This window comes from Crotalus tigris, unplaced genomic scaffold (assembly GCF_016545835.1).
Source record: "Crotalus tigris isolate CLP2741 ecotype Arizona unplaced genomic scaffold, ASM1654583v1 scf7180000017935.1779662, whole genome shotgun sequence".
In the NCBI taxonomy this organism is placed as follows: domain Eukaryota; kingdom Metazoa; phylum Chordata; class Lepidosauria; order Squamata; family Viperidae; genus Crotalus; species Crotalus tigris.
In genome coordinates, this window is record NW_024096727.1 from 1,162,074 (window position 1) to 1,178,087 (window position 16,014).

General features: G+C 36.2%; 1 protein-coding gene across 1 annotated transcript in view; it reads left to right on the top strand.

Annotated features, from left to right (window-relative positions):
* Positions 1–1,304: 1,304 nt before the first annotated feature.
* The window catches only part of SNTA1 (syntrophin alpha 1), a 53,305-nt gene continuing 38,595 nt past the window's right edge, over positions 1,305–16,014 (top strand). The window contains exons 1-2 of the mRNA XM_039344715.1: positions 1,305–2,596; positions 6,392–6,577. Coding sequence (XP_039200649.1) covers positions 2,323–2,596; positions 6,392–6,577 — 460 coding nt within the window. The 5' untranslated portion in view covers positions 1,305–2,322. The remainder of the gene's footprint in view (positions 2,597–6,391; positions 6,578–16,014) is intronic.

The following is a 16,014-nucleotide window of genomic DNA, read 5'->3' on the forward strand; positions in this document are numbered from 1 at the left end:
GTTTTCTAAGAAATTTACTGCATGCTCCTGTAATGGAATCTCCCAAAACAACTCTATAACAAACTAGATTGCATCGGGGATTTTGAAGTGGAGATAACAGGCATGAGCTCTGTTGTTTTGCTAAACTGTTGCAACAAAACAATGTTTTTATCACATTGTTACAAATTTTAATTAATTTGTATGCATTGTGTACTGTTTTGAGACGTCTTTCCTCATCCTTTAACAAAAACTTCTGCTCAGTGTTTCTTTCTGACAGTGTCATAGAACCTGTTTTATCATTAATTTATAGCTTGCTGCAAAGAAGCCTTTTATTCATGGTACTCTCTAGTTGTATTGGACTAATTTCCATCACCTCCAAACAATACAGCACAGAGATAATGCAATTATAGCCTGACATATCCAGAGGGCATCTCAATGGAAAAAAAATATATAAAATAATAGTTTCCAGATTCATCAAATGCCACCTTTCTTCCTCCACTACGGTGCTATCAACTTTGTTGTTATATATTTGAAACCTAGACTATAGCACATTTAAAACCCAGCAGTGGGATATCTTATAAATTAATTGTATTTTAAGCCTTAGATCCTGATATTTAGATACTTAGATATTTCATCCAATATGTTCCAAACATGACCTTCCCTTGTCTCCAATCTTTGTCCTTAGACCTTTGACCTTTATCCAATCTTGGATCTTTGTTCAACCTTGCATAATACAGATTCCAAGAGAAGAGAATACTTGTAGTTCAGGGTTGAACTATAAAATTCATGGTGCTCTCTGAACTTGGCTTCATCACCCAACTAGTTAATACCATCAGTGTTGAATGTGAACTCAGATCTCCCCCATCACTACACTTCACAAGCATTCAAGGAGTATTATTTTTACATTCTTTCTCCTATCTCTGTTATATAAATGGTAACAAAAGTACATGTTAAAGTTCAGAAATTCTTCAGCAGGTTATGCCACACATAAGACTTCATGGAAGGAGGTTGCTCTTGACATTTGCTAATTGTGGCTCAGGAGAGAGTTACTTTTATGGTTACGCATATTAAGCAAGTGTACCTATTTTAATCTGGACAGTCTTGGAAGGGTGTTATTCCCAAGCAGTACATCTAAGAAAAGAATACGGGTGGAGGGAATATCGGAAATTCTATATTGTAATAGGACAATGCTGCAGTGTTGCTCACTGTATATACACACACAGGCAACACAACATTCAAGAGAAGGTGAAGCAGAATCAACATAAAATAGCAACAATGTTTTATTTTATTTCAAATTTCAATTTGCTTCTATTATTTTAGACTCAAACTTGAAAAGTCTGGGATCCATTAGATTACCTGCCGCAATGTTTTTCACATTTTAAATATTAATACCACTGGAATTCAACCTAAACTGTGCTTAGCCACAGACTGAAAGTCACTACTGATCATAAGCATTATGGAATACTGCAATTACTTCAACAAGTTTTCAAACTGTGATTTACAAGATTTTCACAGCAAGGAAAGGTTAATCCTTTCCCAATTTGAAAAAGCAATATTGGTGCTAACGTCAAAGGGAGCCTCGGATAATATGCTATCCAGACACAGAGATACACAGACATGAAAGCTCAGAGGCACTTCTACATCAAAATGTCAGGCTCAATTGTGTCTTTTTTTGGGGGGGGGAGACTCTGTTCAAGCTTTTCTGTAAGTTTAAATGAAAAGGAAAATGGTACCATTCTGGTTTTGCCACTGACTGGTAGAGCGGAAAGCATAAAGTTATGTTCTGGAAAGAAATTCATTGAAAGCACATCCCCATTTCTGTGAAAATTCATTGGTATAGAAACTTCACCTGTTAAATTTTGGCCTGCCCTAACAGTGGAGCCCTGACACTAAAAAATAAATTAAATAAAATATGTGGCATCCCCGGTTTCCTGAGGCGAGACGTGACGGTACAGCTGGCAACGGCAGCCGAAGACGACGGCGGCCAAATGCGCGGACAGGGCTCTGACGATCTCTGAAAAGATGAGGGCGAGGCCCACCGCTCGCGCCTGCCCTTCTGCCCGACCGAGGAAGCAACCACGCTTCCCCAAACGAGCAGGGGGTATTTCGCCAGACGGGGCGTCACGCACGGCTCCCGAATCCCCTCCCGGGGTTAGGAGAGGAGGGTCCAGGGGCGGCTCCTTGGGCGGGGAAGCGCTGCCGGGGACGGCTAGCTCACTCGGCGCTCGGCTAGCCGTCGGGTCGATTCGGTAGCTCTTCGCCGTACGCACGGCCCGATTACAAGCAAGCGAGAGGAGGCGTTGAAGCGGCGGCGGCAGCAGCTATCCGAGGAATGCGCTGAAGATGGCGGCCGTCCGGAGAGCGCCCAAGAGCGGCTTGCTGGAGCTGCGAGCGCCGGGCGAGCAGTGGCTGCGCGTCTTGGTGACTCTTTCCGAAGACTTCTTGAGCGTCATCCCCAGCACCAAGGGCTCCGAGGAGCCGCTGCAGCCGCCGCCGAGCCCCGTGCAACTGAACGGTGCCGAGGCGTGCGCTCTCGTCCCAGACTCGCTAACCAACATCAAGCGCACGGTGCGGATCGTGAAGCAGGACGTGGGGGGGCTCGGCATCAGCATCAAAGGTAAGCGGGAGGGCGAGGTCCCTTCGCCTCCATTGTTCTCCCTAGCAACTTTTATCACACTTTTATCACACTATCACTATTTTGCTTTTCCTCCGCCGACCTCACTCGCGACCCTGCTTTCAACCTGCCGTTTCTTGCTACTCCAAGTAGCTTTGGGCCAAGCTACAATACTGGATTCCCCACATAGTACAGTACAGCTGTCCGTTTCGCCCCCAGACTATGGGATTGGCTATTTTTGGGCACTCGAGATCTAGCGCTGCCTTCCTGTAGCGGGACTGGGAATCTCTCCAGAGTTAAGAGTTCTGCTACCTCTTTTTTTATAAGCCACTTTTGGTTTCATGCAGTAATGACCTTTGAAATCAGTTTCATTCCTCCCGCTTCAGAAAAAGAAACCAAAACTCCAGAGGATAGTGAAAAGGAGAAGAGGAAAGTCCCAACTGAAGTTGACACGAAATTAAGGAATGTATTAATTGCAGTCAAGCTCATCCCTAAGAAACTAGAACTGTATTAAAGTTTGAAAGTAACAACTTGGAAATAATGCTGCATTCATTCTTCTCTTAACTTGATCTTAGACAGCTGCAAAGTGTATAGTTTGCAGACTAAAAATCCAATCTGAAAAAGTATTCAACAATCCCATGAACCTTGGAATTTATGTAAATTTTGTTCTGCAGGATCTGCTGTTTAGGTTCCATTTTTAAAACAATGATTTTTCAGATGAAGGTTTTTGGACTAAATGATCTGGCTGGACTTGTAAAGCAGATAGATACTAGCTTATTTGATTTAACATGCTTAACATGCTGTGTGGATCCAGCAGATCATATTTTATTCAATAAGCAAGAACTAGGCATAACATAAATTAGCACAATGCATGAACCAAGATTCTGCTTCAGTGCTGCACTGGTGAAAGTCCAGGGCTGCTGTTTACAGGTAGTCAGGTGTGGCCACCTATATTTCCCCAGATTCTGGATCCATAGGCTGCAAAAGCTGTTGCTGCTGCCACTGCCTCTTTCTTATGAATATGTAAATCCATAGTGTGTGTGTGTGTGTGTGTGTGTGTGTGTGTGTGTATTGGTCCATTTGCAATGTTTGCCCTGACATCAAGTTCAAAACTTAGTCCAATTGTGCTATACAGGAGTTTCTTAAATATAGGAAGAACTTTTTAGGGTGGAACAATATTAACAATGCAAATCCTATATATGTCTATACCCAGTTAAGAATACACAAAACTACGTATTAAAACTCCTAAGTACAATTTATTTTGCACAACAAAGAAAAAATATAAATTGTCTAATTAATTGCAGATGAAATATAAGAACAAAGGAAATGTTAAGTATCCTTAATAGAGATTTAAATTACAAATTTAAATTTGTATTCAAAATGGACAATGATTAATATATATATGTGTGTGTGTGTGTGTAGGTATATATATATATATACATATTTGTATATATGTATATAGCATGTATATATGTATGTTATATATGTATATGTGTAGATACATATTTTCTTTTGAGAGCAGGCAACAGAATTTCATTTTTAATATGGGCCATTGTGCTCATAGTAAAAAATGACCATAAAGGTTATCTTATCTAAAAATTTATACACACTTGCCTTGAAATATATTTCTTTAAATTCATTATGACTGGCTTCTGGGTAACTATATAGATTTACATTGCTGAAAGGGTGAAAGAAGTTCTCAAAAAAGACTGTGTGTCTGTGTGTGTGTGTGTGTGTAGATAGATAGATATAGATATGATAATTTCAAAATTGGACATGTAAAAATCTGTGAAATTATCATGCGTACCACATAGGGAATTACAACAGTAATAGACTAATATATTTGCAGAGCAATCGGTTTAGAGATGGCTGGTCTAATGCTTTACATACCACTTCTCAAAACTGTTGCTTGGAAGAGCTTTTTGCCATCCTGGGAGAAGAGAAGGTCACACTTCATTAGTCTCTAGTATGGCTCTTGTGTTCTTATTTCTTGTGACTGCTCATGTGGCCTAGAAAGCAGAAGAGGGTAAAATCAGATATCCAATGAATGTTTCTTTTATTTGAATGGAAAGGGTCAGAAATACAAAAGGGAACACATTTCTCCGTGAGACTTGAACAGATGTAAAAGACAGAAGGCCTTGTCTATTGGTGACAGGTGATATATAGTAAAATAAGAATCAGATCTTCTCAGATAATATTTTGTAAATCATTTGATGCCATATTATCTTTGACCTTCAAATTGAGAAGGGAGAGCACACCTTATTGAGACAAGAGGTTTTCATTTGCATGCAAGTGTCATGGGAATTGTAGAAAACAAAGTTATCACCACATCTATAAATAATACTCAGCTTAGTCGGTAAGTATGAATGGAAAGTGAAGGAGTCAGCCTTTTCCTGTCTCATACATCTAGAGAAGCTGGCTTCAGTCCATAAATATTTGCATTGCAATAAATTTCCTAGTCCTGAAGGTGCTAGGAGGATTTGGGAGTGGGGGAACATTTAATCTTGCTTCTTTGTGTAATCTTATTAGTAACATTCCAGGATTTAAAGATTGTGCAGGTGAAATCAATTAATGAAAACAAATAATTTGGGCTTTGTAGTTAGAGGGATATTAAATATGCAGACATATTCTCTTCATTATGCAGATACTTTGAGGTACGAGCTAAAATAGTTCATTTACATAACATTTCAGATGTGCTGTTATCTAATATTTTTAGATCAAGCTTATCCTTTAAAACCCCACTTGGGTTTAGAGCTATATTTCGCTGTGGGAAAAGTTTTGTTTTTGCTTTTCCTAAAAAACAGGGGAATATATCATTGGATTTGTGTGGTTGTTCAGCCACTACAGAAGTCAAGATGGGCAACTATATTTAGACTCATTATTGATAATTGATTATGTGATCATACTGTTTTTGACTCCTAGCAGCCACATAGATAAGAATTTTTCTGTGATGACCTATCCCTAACTTGATCCTTCAAACCTCCCAACTACACTGTTCACCAATGTAACTGAGTCCATCCACTTTGCTCCTTATCTTCTTGTCTTTCCTTCTACCTTTCACAGCAATAGAGCCTTTTCCAGAGAACTGGGTCTTAAACTCATTATATTTAGGCTTAAAATATATTTGTAAGATACTTTTTATACATAATACCTATGGCACAAAACTTCTGTTTGAAATTCAGTATGTTGGATTCTAGAAAGATATAGTTGAGTGCCAAGGTCCTAGAAGAAAGGTAACAAAATGATGTAAATAAGAAGTCTTTTTTCCAACAATAAACAACAAATAAAAAATAAAACAAAAGCCAATACAGATATATTTATTCCCACAATATGTACATGTGATATAGTATAAAATTAGGATCAATCAAAATATAATAAAATATATTTCAAATCTTAAAATACAATATTTCTCAAAGCATGTAAAATCATATCTATAGAATTGTATCTGGAATGTGGACAAGTATTTTTATGCATTACTCAGGACAACATTTATTTTGTAAAATTAAATCATCAGAAAAAATGTTATTGTTCACTTATCTCTATTTTTACAGCTGGGTCATTCTATAAAAACTGCTGTTGTTCAGATATCTATTCTCCCTGTAACAACTCCAGAAATCCTCCAGAAATGTAACTTGAGTCTATCCTTAATTACCACCACTGCAAAAAACAAATAAACAAAAAATACAAAAAGAAGGTACAAAAAATCAGAGAAGGTTTGCATAGAACAAATCTTCTGTTATCTTTCATATGTTTGTATGACATCTTCTTTAGTGGCTTTTATTTGGACTCTGTTTCCAGGTGGTCGGGAAAATAAAATGCCCATCCTGATATCCAAGATTTTTAAGGGGCTGGCTGCAGACCAGACAGAAGCTCTGTTTGTAGGGGACGCCATCCTTTCCGTCAATGGTGCTGACCTGTCCGATGCTTCCCATGATGAGGCAGTGCAAGCTCTGAAGAAGACTGGCAAGGAAGTAGTATTGGAAGGTAAGCAGACCATTTTAAGGTGGTTGAAAGATGCTAAGGCGCTCTCCCCTTCCATTTCTGACATCACCCAGTGTTATGCTGTGGTTACTATATCAATTATACATAGGTGTCATTGATTTTATCTGATTATATTATAAACCACCAAGAATGTTTGTGGAATGTGGTAATAAATATAATAGAGAAGTAGGTAAACAAACAAATGTAACCCATCTGCTCTTTCCTAGAAATGCTTCTATCTCCTATAATAGTTTAATTGTAGATGTGATCTGGGATCTCACATCCTCAAAATATGTCAACTCAAAATTTATGCAAGAGAAAGAATGACTATAGCTTTGTTCTTATTCTTAAGTCAGCTTGAACTGTGGGTTTTGTTATATATGGAACACCAAATTTAGCTGAAGAGTCACCTGGCTGCAGCAGAAGCCTTCCTTTTTTCCCACTGTAGTAATTAAGATCCATATAACATAACTGCATTCTGGGATGGTGCACACTGTTCTAGCCGGGCACAGCTCATTGGCTTCCAGTCTTCACCCAGACAGTTGTTCAAACTCAAAAGACCAGTGGTCAGAAATTCAGGGACAGAACTCTAATTTTATTACAGATAAAATTACAGATAATTTTATTACAGATATTAGAAAAGCAATAATTAACAGAAAACTAACAACTGCCAACTGTAAACCTCAAGCCATATATATATTTCCATATATGGTACAAATAAAATACGAACACCAGGAGAGTATAAATATGCCCAGGAGTTGTATTTTTATGCAAATTTTCCAGCATTTCCATATATATATATATATATACTAATCCTAAGACTTGTTTTTTCCTACCTGTGTATCCAAAGAAGCTGAGAGCCTACTTTGTTCAGTGACCGTTTCAAAGTTACAACAACTGAAAAAAAAGCTTTCTTCTTTTATTATCTTTGCAGTGTTTTTCAGTCACATAGAATAGAATAGAGCTGGAAGGGACCTTGGAGGTCTTCTAGTCCATCCCCCTGCTTAAGCAGGAGAACTTATACCATTTCAGACAAGTGACTGTCTAGTTTCTTTTTAAAAATCTCCAGTTATGGAGCACCCACAATTTCTGAAGGCAAGCTGTTCCACTGGTTAATTGTCCTCTCTGTTAGGAAGTTTCTCCTTAATTCCAGGTTGCCTAGACCTGTACCTGATCTGTTTTCTTCCCTCCCTCTTGCAGAGCAAAAAGATAGGAGAGGAAGAGATTACAAGAGAATAAGCAAGCACACTATGGGGAGTATACATCAAAAGCAAAGTGCTGGTTCTGTCAATTTATTGATTCTTGATATTTGGAGATGACCAAGACTACCTGATCAGAATATATGTAACTGATTACTGGAAATATATTTTACAGAGACTTGAATTTATTAACTGCTATTATTTGGGTGATGGGGTGGTAGGGGAAGTATGGATTAGCTATTACTGTCAAGCAGAAGGTTGTGTCTGCTGAAATGTATCTGTCATTTTGGGGAATTGCAAGCTATTGCAAATAATTACAGTTATCTGGGGGGGGGGAATCTACTATTTCCTGAAATATTTAGGCCACTAATTCTCCTATATACCCAAATATCTGGATAATTACAAATATACTGGACTTGCCCTTTCATTTATATTTGCATTATGCAGTTAATTTGGTTTAATACTTGAGTAACTGAAAAAAATCATGAAGGCACATCCAAGCTTTTTAAAAAGCTTGGTTTGTACAATCATGAAAATTTGATGTAAGTAATTTTCCACTGCCTTCTCTTTCTCCTTAACTCCCAAGAAACTAAAAGAAAGTAGCTGTTGTTTCAGAAAGACAGTGGAACTTTTTTTCTTTATGGAGTTGAGACTGAGTCTACAAGTATCAACATTTCTTGTAGAATCTGACATGAACAGTATTATTTTATCAGTGGAAATGCTGGGATTTATAATTTCAGCCCTAGGAAAAAAATGGATGCTCCTCCTGAGATTGGGAACAGATTTCAGTGCCATAACTTGTCAAATTACTGCATGTGCCTTAAAATAAAAGGAAAGGAGAAGGTGGTAATAGGTTCCTGAAGTCTGAATCTAGTAGAGTGTTTTTGATGTGAATCTTTTTACAAGGAATCAACATCCTTACCACACTCCCATCTTAAAATCTTAATATATAAATGTCTGTTTATCCTACCTTGATAAAGCCAAATAGATTTGATTTTTAAAAGATTTGGATTTCTTCCATGTTTAAGAAACAGTTTGCAGTGCCATTTTGTAAAGTTGTGCAGCTAACTTTCTTGACTCTGAGCTCCAATCCTTCTTTTGAAAAATTATTGCTTATGTACATTTTCTTTTATTTGGCTGATACAGTATAGATTTATTCAACTTACTTGTCCATATTGCTGTCTATGAATAATGATGCAATGGTTCTTCTTCTACAGGCTGAGATAGGATGTCTATAACATAAAACTCAACATTTAATCAGCGACAATATAAGTCTGTTTATAATGTTAAAGAATAGTAGTGTTTGCTTAGCAACTCTTGTTTTCTAATCTGTGCATTATATACATGAACCTTAATTTATAATTCTGTATTTCTTATAATACTCCAAACTTTAAGATGGTTAGTTTACTATTACTATGGTTACCAGATTTGCAATTATATAATAGCTTCTTCTAGTTTAAAATAAAAACTGGCTCTCATTTTCTTGCAGAATACATCTGAATCTTTATAGGAGAAAATTGTCATCCCATAACCATTTGCTAAATTGGAGTGTGGAACTTGAGCATCTAAGGAAAGAGAGCTGGTGAAATAATGAGCTGAGGATTTATAATCCTTGCATGGCCCTGAAGGTCATTGGTTGTCAGTGTACTGTAATTTACTGTATAATGTTTTTGTGAAGGCATATAGCAAATGGGACAATATCCACATCAGCCTTTCCCAATACACTGCCACTGGAAGGAAGATTGCTTTAAAGTACTCTGATCCTTTGCAGATTATAGGTAGAGCAACAATAAAGCAAATTTTGCTAATTTCATCAACAAATCTTTAGAAATCTGTATTGTTATAGCATGGTGGAGAGAATCAGGTGCTTTGGACTGCATTTCTTTTTATTCCCAGACATTAACCATTGATCGAGGGTTGATTGGAGCTGCCATTCCCACTCCATATGGGAAAGACAGATAAAGCATCTGTTCCTATTACTTGAAATAATCAGGGAGGGATCTTGAACTTCATTATGAGTTTAGCTATCTTGATTCTTGTGAGCAGCCACTGATGGTTGTCCCTGAACTTGAATGAAATACTCATTAATTGAAATATATAAAAAGTGATTAGCTATAGAGTTTGACAGAAGATTTCAGAGAAATATATTTTTTTAAATTGCTATTTGAATTTAGAGTCAGGGAAGAATAGAGAATCCGAACAACAAGAAAAATTGTACTATTTAAAAATTATCACATTTATAATCACGTTTATAATCATGTCAGTTTTCAAGCATTATAATATACTCAGGATTTAGATACCTGGATTTCAGTTTATTTGGAAGAAGGAATTAAAACAATGACACTAATAAAGCACTATGCAGACTTAGAAAATTCTAAGAATTTTTCGTAGATCACAAGGAACCCAACTTACATTGAAGGAGGTGGATGGAAAACACATTAGGGAAAATACACCTTAGTTTTTGGCCCCTGTGTAAAACATGAGATTATCCAAGTTTCTAATTCACATTATGTGTTTAATCATTGCTTGTATTAATCTGTTCTATGCAGTACTTGTAGAAAAATGCTGCAGGGAGATATTGCTGGCCTCATTTCTTATAATGTGTGCTTTCCAATCAAATCTATCTTTGTAGTTGTGAAGAGTCAACACTCACTTGGTGGCATTTAATTAGTCAATTCCAATAAGTGCATGAACTTTGCCTACAAAAATTTATGTTCAGAGACAATCCAGGCACAAAAGTCCAAGAGAGCATGGAAAATCCATCAGCCACCAAGAAAACCATAGGCTCTTTCTACATTTTTAGCACTTCCTACAAAAAATATGAGAAAAGGAATCCTTTAAGCAAAACCAATTAATTTCATATTTAGAACTGGAGTTGATTTAGTTAATCCATTCTTACAGCCTTGGCAAATTCTTTCTGTAAAGTTCAGATCTCTTGTTGTCTCTTGTTGAGACGTTATAAAAAAAATTAATAGAACTTGTTCTTTTAAAACAACACAGAGATTTTTTTAAAAAAATGTCAGACCTTGAATTCTTGATCTCTGTGGAGGAAGTTGATCCTTCTGTGGCTTTAGTTAGAATTGATCTGCTGGAAAATATGATGAGATGGGTTGGAAAGTTTTAGCAACTTAAAGTTTAAACTTTGTTGGTCAGAGCAATAGTTTGCCAAGACCAGCATCTACATACTGTATGCTCACATAAAAAAACACAAGTCACAAAGGAAACACAACAGCTGCTAGTTTTTTATAAATAGTATGCTTATTCCCAATTCTTTTGGGACACTAATCAGTAGTCAGATCAATAAAAAAGGAGGGGAAATAATTGTACCATATTAATTTTACTGTTTATAAACAGAACAAATGATCAAAAATGTAAGTTTTGAGTCCGTATTTGCAGATGGACCATGTAAAGACTACAGAGAGATTCCATTTGTAAAGCTAGATAAACTTGAGAACTTGTCTTTTTTTGTTTTGTTTTTTGCCTTACACTTTGGGTTGTATAACTCAACATAATTTTGCAGAAGTATCTGCAGGTTCTGATGCTTTCATCAAAATGACAAATGGGTGTACAATAGGAGCAGAATTTGCATCATGATGCACAATATTGCTTTTATCATTTGCCCCCTTGACTATCCTGTGGGATTCTATTCAAGTTACTTTGTTTTACTAGAATAGCATTTTGATTTGGACATTTTGAATGAATAAACTCTTTGGGATAAAACAACTTCTAGTACTCTTGCATTCAGCAGAAACTGAATGTGTACCTTGACTTTTGAGCAGGCAGAAGTAACCTATGCTACTCTTGGATGAGCTAAAGCTAGAGAAAGGGAGTACCTCTTAACAATGTTGTATTGATAGTGAGGAATTATTACCACTGAATATATCATGAACTGCTGGGTGTAATTAAAGATGTTTGCAAAATGCATACCACTTTCATAGTTAGCCATTCTTCTAATTGCAGATGATTGGCATGTTGCTTTCATTGATATTATTATAGTCCTTCTCCAAAGGAAGGCTTTCAAACACGTCATTGCAACCTGGTGGTCTAATTTGTAAAACTGCCATACACTTAAAACAATCTTAGCTGATTTAAGTCTCACTTGATTGTTAAATATGCCATTCACTTCAATAGTATATTAAAATAGCATAGAGCCCAGTGTGCATGTGTACTACATATGCACATTGGATGTTTGCCTATTAGATGACAAGGGAGTAAAACTACTTCTGGCTACCCTTGTCTAGAGGTTAACCTTGGAAGCTAAAAAGGATTGGATCTAGTTACTATCAGGATGAGATAACACTAAGGATTATTAGAGTTGTGGGACAGGTTGAGAAATTAACAAATCCTGGGATAAACCAGTGGCAAACCATATACATATTGTGGCCAATGAAACTATATGATAGTCTCATAATGTATAAGGGTAAAGAAATAATTGTATTAAAACAAATACCACGTGGTATACGAAATCAGAGACGAAAATACCAATTTTTAACAACTCAATTAAATATAAAGTTAAGTTTCGTTGGTTAATACCTGAAGGCATACTTTTAACTTGGCAGGAGAAAAAATACAAGATAGATACACTTGAGAAAGCACGGGACTTTTATGAGAGTTACTTTTCACAAGGAGAACAGGAAAGTAGGGAAGAGCCGGAGTGTAAAAGTTATGATGAAGATCTATTAGAGGAAATTGATCGAGAATGAGAAATACAAAAGTTACAAGAAAGAGAGGTTAGAAAGAGAAGTAAAAGGAAGACTTATAGAGACAAGAAGTATAAAACAAAATAAAAACAAAAAAAATAGATCGAGTTAAAAATGGGAGACGTAATTAAGCTCCTTTCTATAAATATTAAAGGATTAAATATATCAAGAAAAAGAGTTTAGACGTTTAACAATCCAAGGAAATTGGATGTAGATATGATGTATCTTTAGGAAGTTTACATAAAATAGGATTATAGAAAATTACTAGAGAAAGTAAAATTTAGAAACATTATACACAATATTAGCATAAAACAAGAAAGGAGTAATTATTATATATGTCAAAGAAAAATAAAATTAAATAAATATACTTGGATGGAAAGGGGTGAATTTTAATGTTGGAAATAGTATTAGAGTAAAAACAGTATATGCACTAAATAATATGAGAATATTTGTATGATCACCATGCTTAGATGGAATTCCGGTCGAGTCTTATAAAAAATATGAGTATTATTACAATGAATAATGTTGGATTCCTAGTAAGTAGTAGAATATGAAAGAAGGAAAATGTAAATAAGAAACAATGGGGCAATAAGGACAAATATTTCAAAGAAGAAAGAGAGGGGAAATGTAAAGAATAGAAGAGTACTGTTACAAATTGCTGTTAACAAAAAAGGATATATTACGTGTGTATGTGTGTAATGTTTGTTGTGCTTTGTTTTGTTTTGTTGGTCTAAAATAAAAAAAAAAGATGGGCAAAAAAAAAGAAACTATATGATAGTCTCCATAGAATCATTGCAAATCAAATTTGGCTCAACAGCATATTTGTTAAAGGAGATAAACAAGATTCTAGCTAATGATTTCTTTTTCCTCTTTGTTCCAGAAGATTTACAGCAGATATTTGACTTGAATAATATTTTCAGGAAGGTAATCTGAGAAACGGGCAAATAATAGCAATATAATGTGTAGACCAGATGTCGCTATCAAGTTAGGTCACCTCAGTTCAGATTTCACAATTTAAGATAGAAATTGCTATTTCAATTTCTGAACATACAAGAGGCAGGCTATGGATTAATATGTCTCCCTAATTTCATTGCCCTACTCATCACTTTCTTAAATTTGTAAATGTATTCCCATCTTCATAGTAGAGCAACTTCCAGAGGTTAAGAAGCAACCAAGCTACTAATCAGCCATTGGTATTACCTAGATGTTACTGTATAGTATTAATAGTTATTGCTGGACATGTCCCAAATTCCTGGCAACAGGAACTTTCTGAATTATTTCAGTCTGTAGAACCAATTTAACTGGCATCACTCTGTCACATTTACACCAGTCACAGCAGTAAATGTCTTTCCAGGAACTCAATCCTGGCTTTCTTTCTTCCAGCCTCGAGAATTGCACATCTCTCTTCCTTTTTAAGTAATTACTTTGGCCAAAGACTTAATACTTCTTTTCTTGTCAGTGCCAGGTCTTATACCACCACATCTCATTATTATTATTAGTATGATGGTTGGTCACACAGTCAGCCAACTGTTTACACTGGATTTGGCATTTTTATCTCAGGCCTTCCCAAGGACCTGAGATATGCAGATATTTAATAATATTAAAGGTACTGTTGCAGAATGTAAATTGTTGAAGTAAAGCTGTCTTTTTACAATTGACTGATGCCAGTTAATGCCAGTGGTATTCACATAGGGCTCCAGATGTTTTGGGACTACACCCAAGGCACCTATTACTATTAGTAATAGGTGCCTTTGCTTTGCTTTCTTTTGCCACAGCCATTCTACTTCTATTTGCAGGTCTTATATTTTGTGATTTTCTTCAGTTCTTTCTCTTTTGCTGTCTTCAGGTATTGCAGTATTAACTATCTAGACATTTTTTGTCTTTCTTATCAATAATGGTTAAGTTTGGGGTGTTATGTGGCAGGTACTTGTCTGTTTGAATTCTAAAGTCCCAGAACATGTTAGCTTCTTCATTTTTGATTACTTTGTCTACTTTATGGTCCTACTGGTCCTTGCTTACAGATTTCTTGCAGATATTCCAGTGTACCATTTTTGCTGCTGCTGCTGCTTCTACTACTGCTACTACTACTACTACTACTACTAATAATAATAATAATATAGAAAAGAAACAGTGCAAAATGCTAGCCTCTAGTATATTCTTTTATTTCCAGAATGCTTCTTGGGCTGCTTTATGCAAGCCAACTTTTATCTTCAGATGGCTACTTTCCAGTACTGAAAATATTGAAATCATTTTAGTTTTGTCTTTAGGCCAGAATCACACTTTTAAAAAATGTTTTTTGACTCCAATCCTTTTTTTTTTCCTACTAAGAAATAAAGTGTGGCATTCAGCTATTAGCCTGAAGAAGTCTTGATCCCAGGACTGCAAAGAAAGAAGGGTTGTTTTCCCTTTTGGGTTATGAAATTGACATGACCAAGAGGGCAGAGCTTGTGTGTTCTGCACAATGATACAGGGAGGAAAAAGAATGGGGGTGGGGGGGGGGCAAGGCTAGGAGAGGATCTGATTAAGAGATATGGCTGAACCTAGCTAAGATTGGATTGGATTAAACAGAGTCTCAAAAGGGGAGTCTTCAAGCAACTAGGGAGAGGGGAAAATAGACAACAGTTGAGTTAATGTGCCTGTAAGAAGCCAGAGTGTGCCAGTAAACAGCTTTTTTGAAGTTTAATGATAAACCAAGGTAGAACTTTGCAAATATTCCCATATTCACCTCATGAATGATCAAAGCTTTTGTGAGCATTCCCCTCAAAAGATTTGAAAAAACTCTAAATGAATTTCCTCCTTAAAAGAAGAAGTGGCTATAAGAGGTGAGCCACTGCGGAAGAAGTTCTCCCAACAGATCTCCCTTAGATCTGTATTTCAACTGATGGGGCATGGAAAATGGAAAACTCCAGGACAGGGGTTGGCTCCATATAGTTAGCATTTCTTTCACTGTTAGATAAGCAAGCTGGGACTGTTGAGAATTAAATTTTGCAAGCTCAGTAGCATCACAAATTGCTTACTGCTGACCTAGAAGAATCTTTTAAAACAAATGGGATTTATCTGTATGTTTAAAGATCTAAATTAGATCTTGCCAGTTAGTTTATGCTCAGCTTCATGACAGCTATCTTTTAATTACTTGGATAATTAATGCTGACATTTTTCCTTTTTCTGGCAATTCTCACAGTCTAAACAAAAAGGATCTCTGCATTTTTTTGTTGTTTTGAGTGGCAAATTAAAAAAGACACATATAATTGCTGTTATTCAATCCAAGCATAGCACTGATATATTGAGTATGTTCTCTACTTAATTTGTGATGAATCTCAAGGGAGTTGCAGATAATGCTGGATTCCAAAATTAAGATGAAATAGAATAAGATTTGAATCTGATCTGATTTGATCTGACCCAGTGTTCTTACATGATCCAGATTTTATTTTTACAGTAGTAGCTGTCTATGGGAATTTCACAAGTGTCATAGCTCCCTCTATCTCACGTTCCCATGCAGTTTGACCGACATTCTTTCCAGTTTTCCACTTTCCTTTTTTGA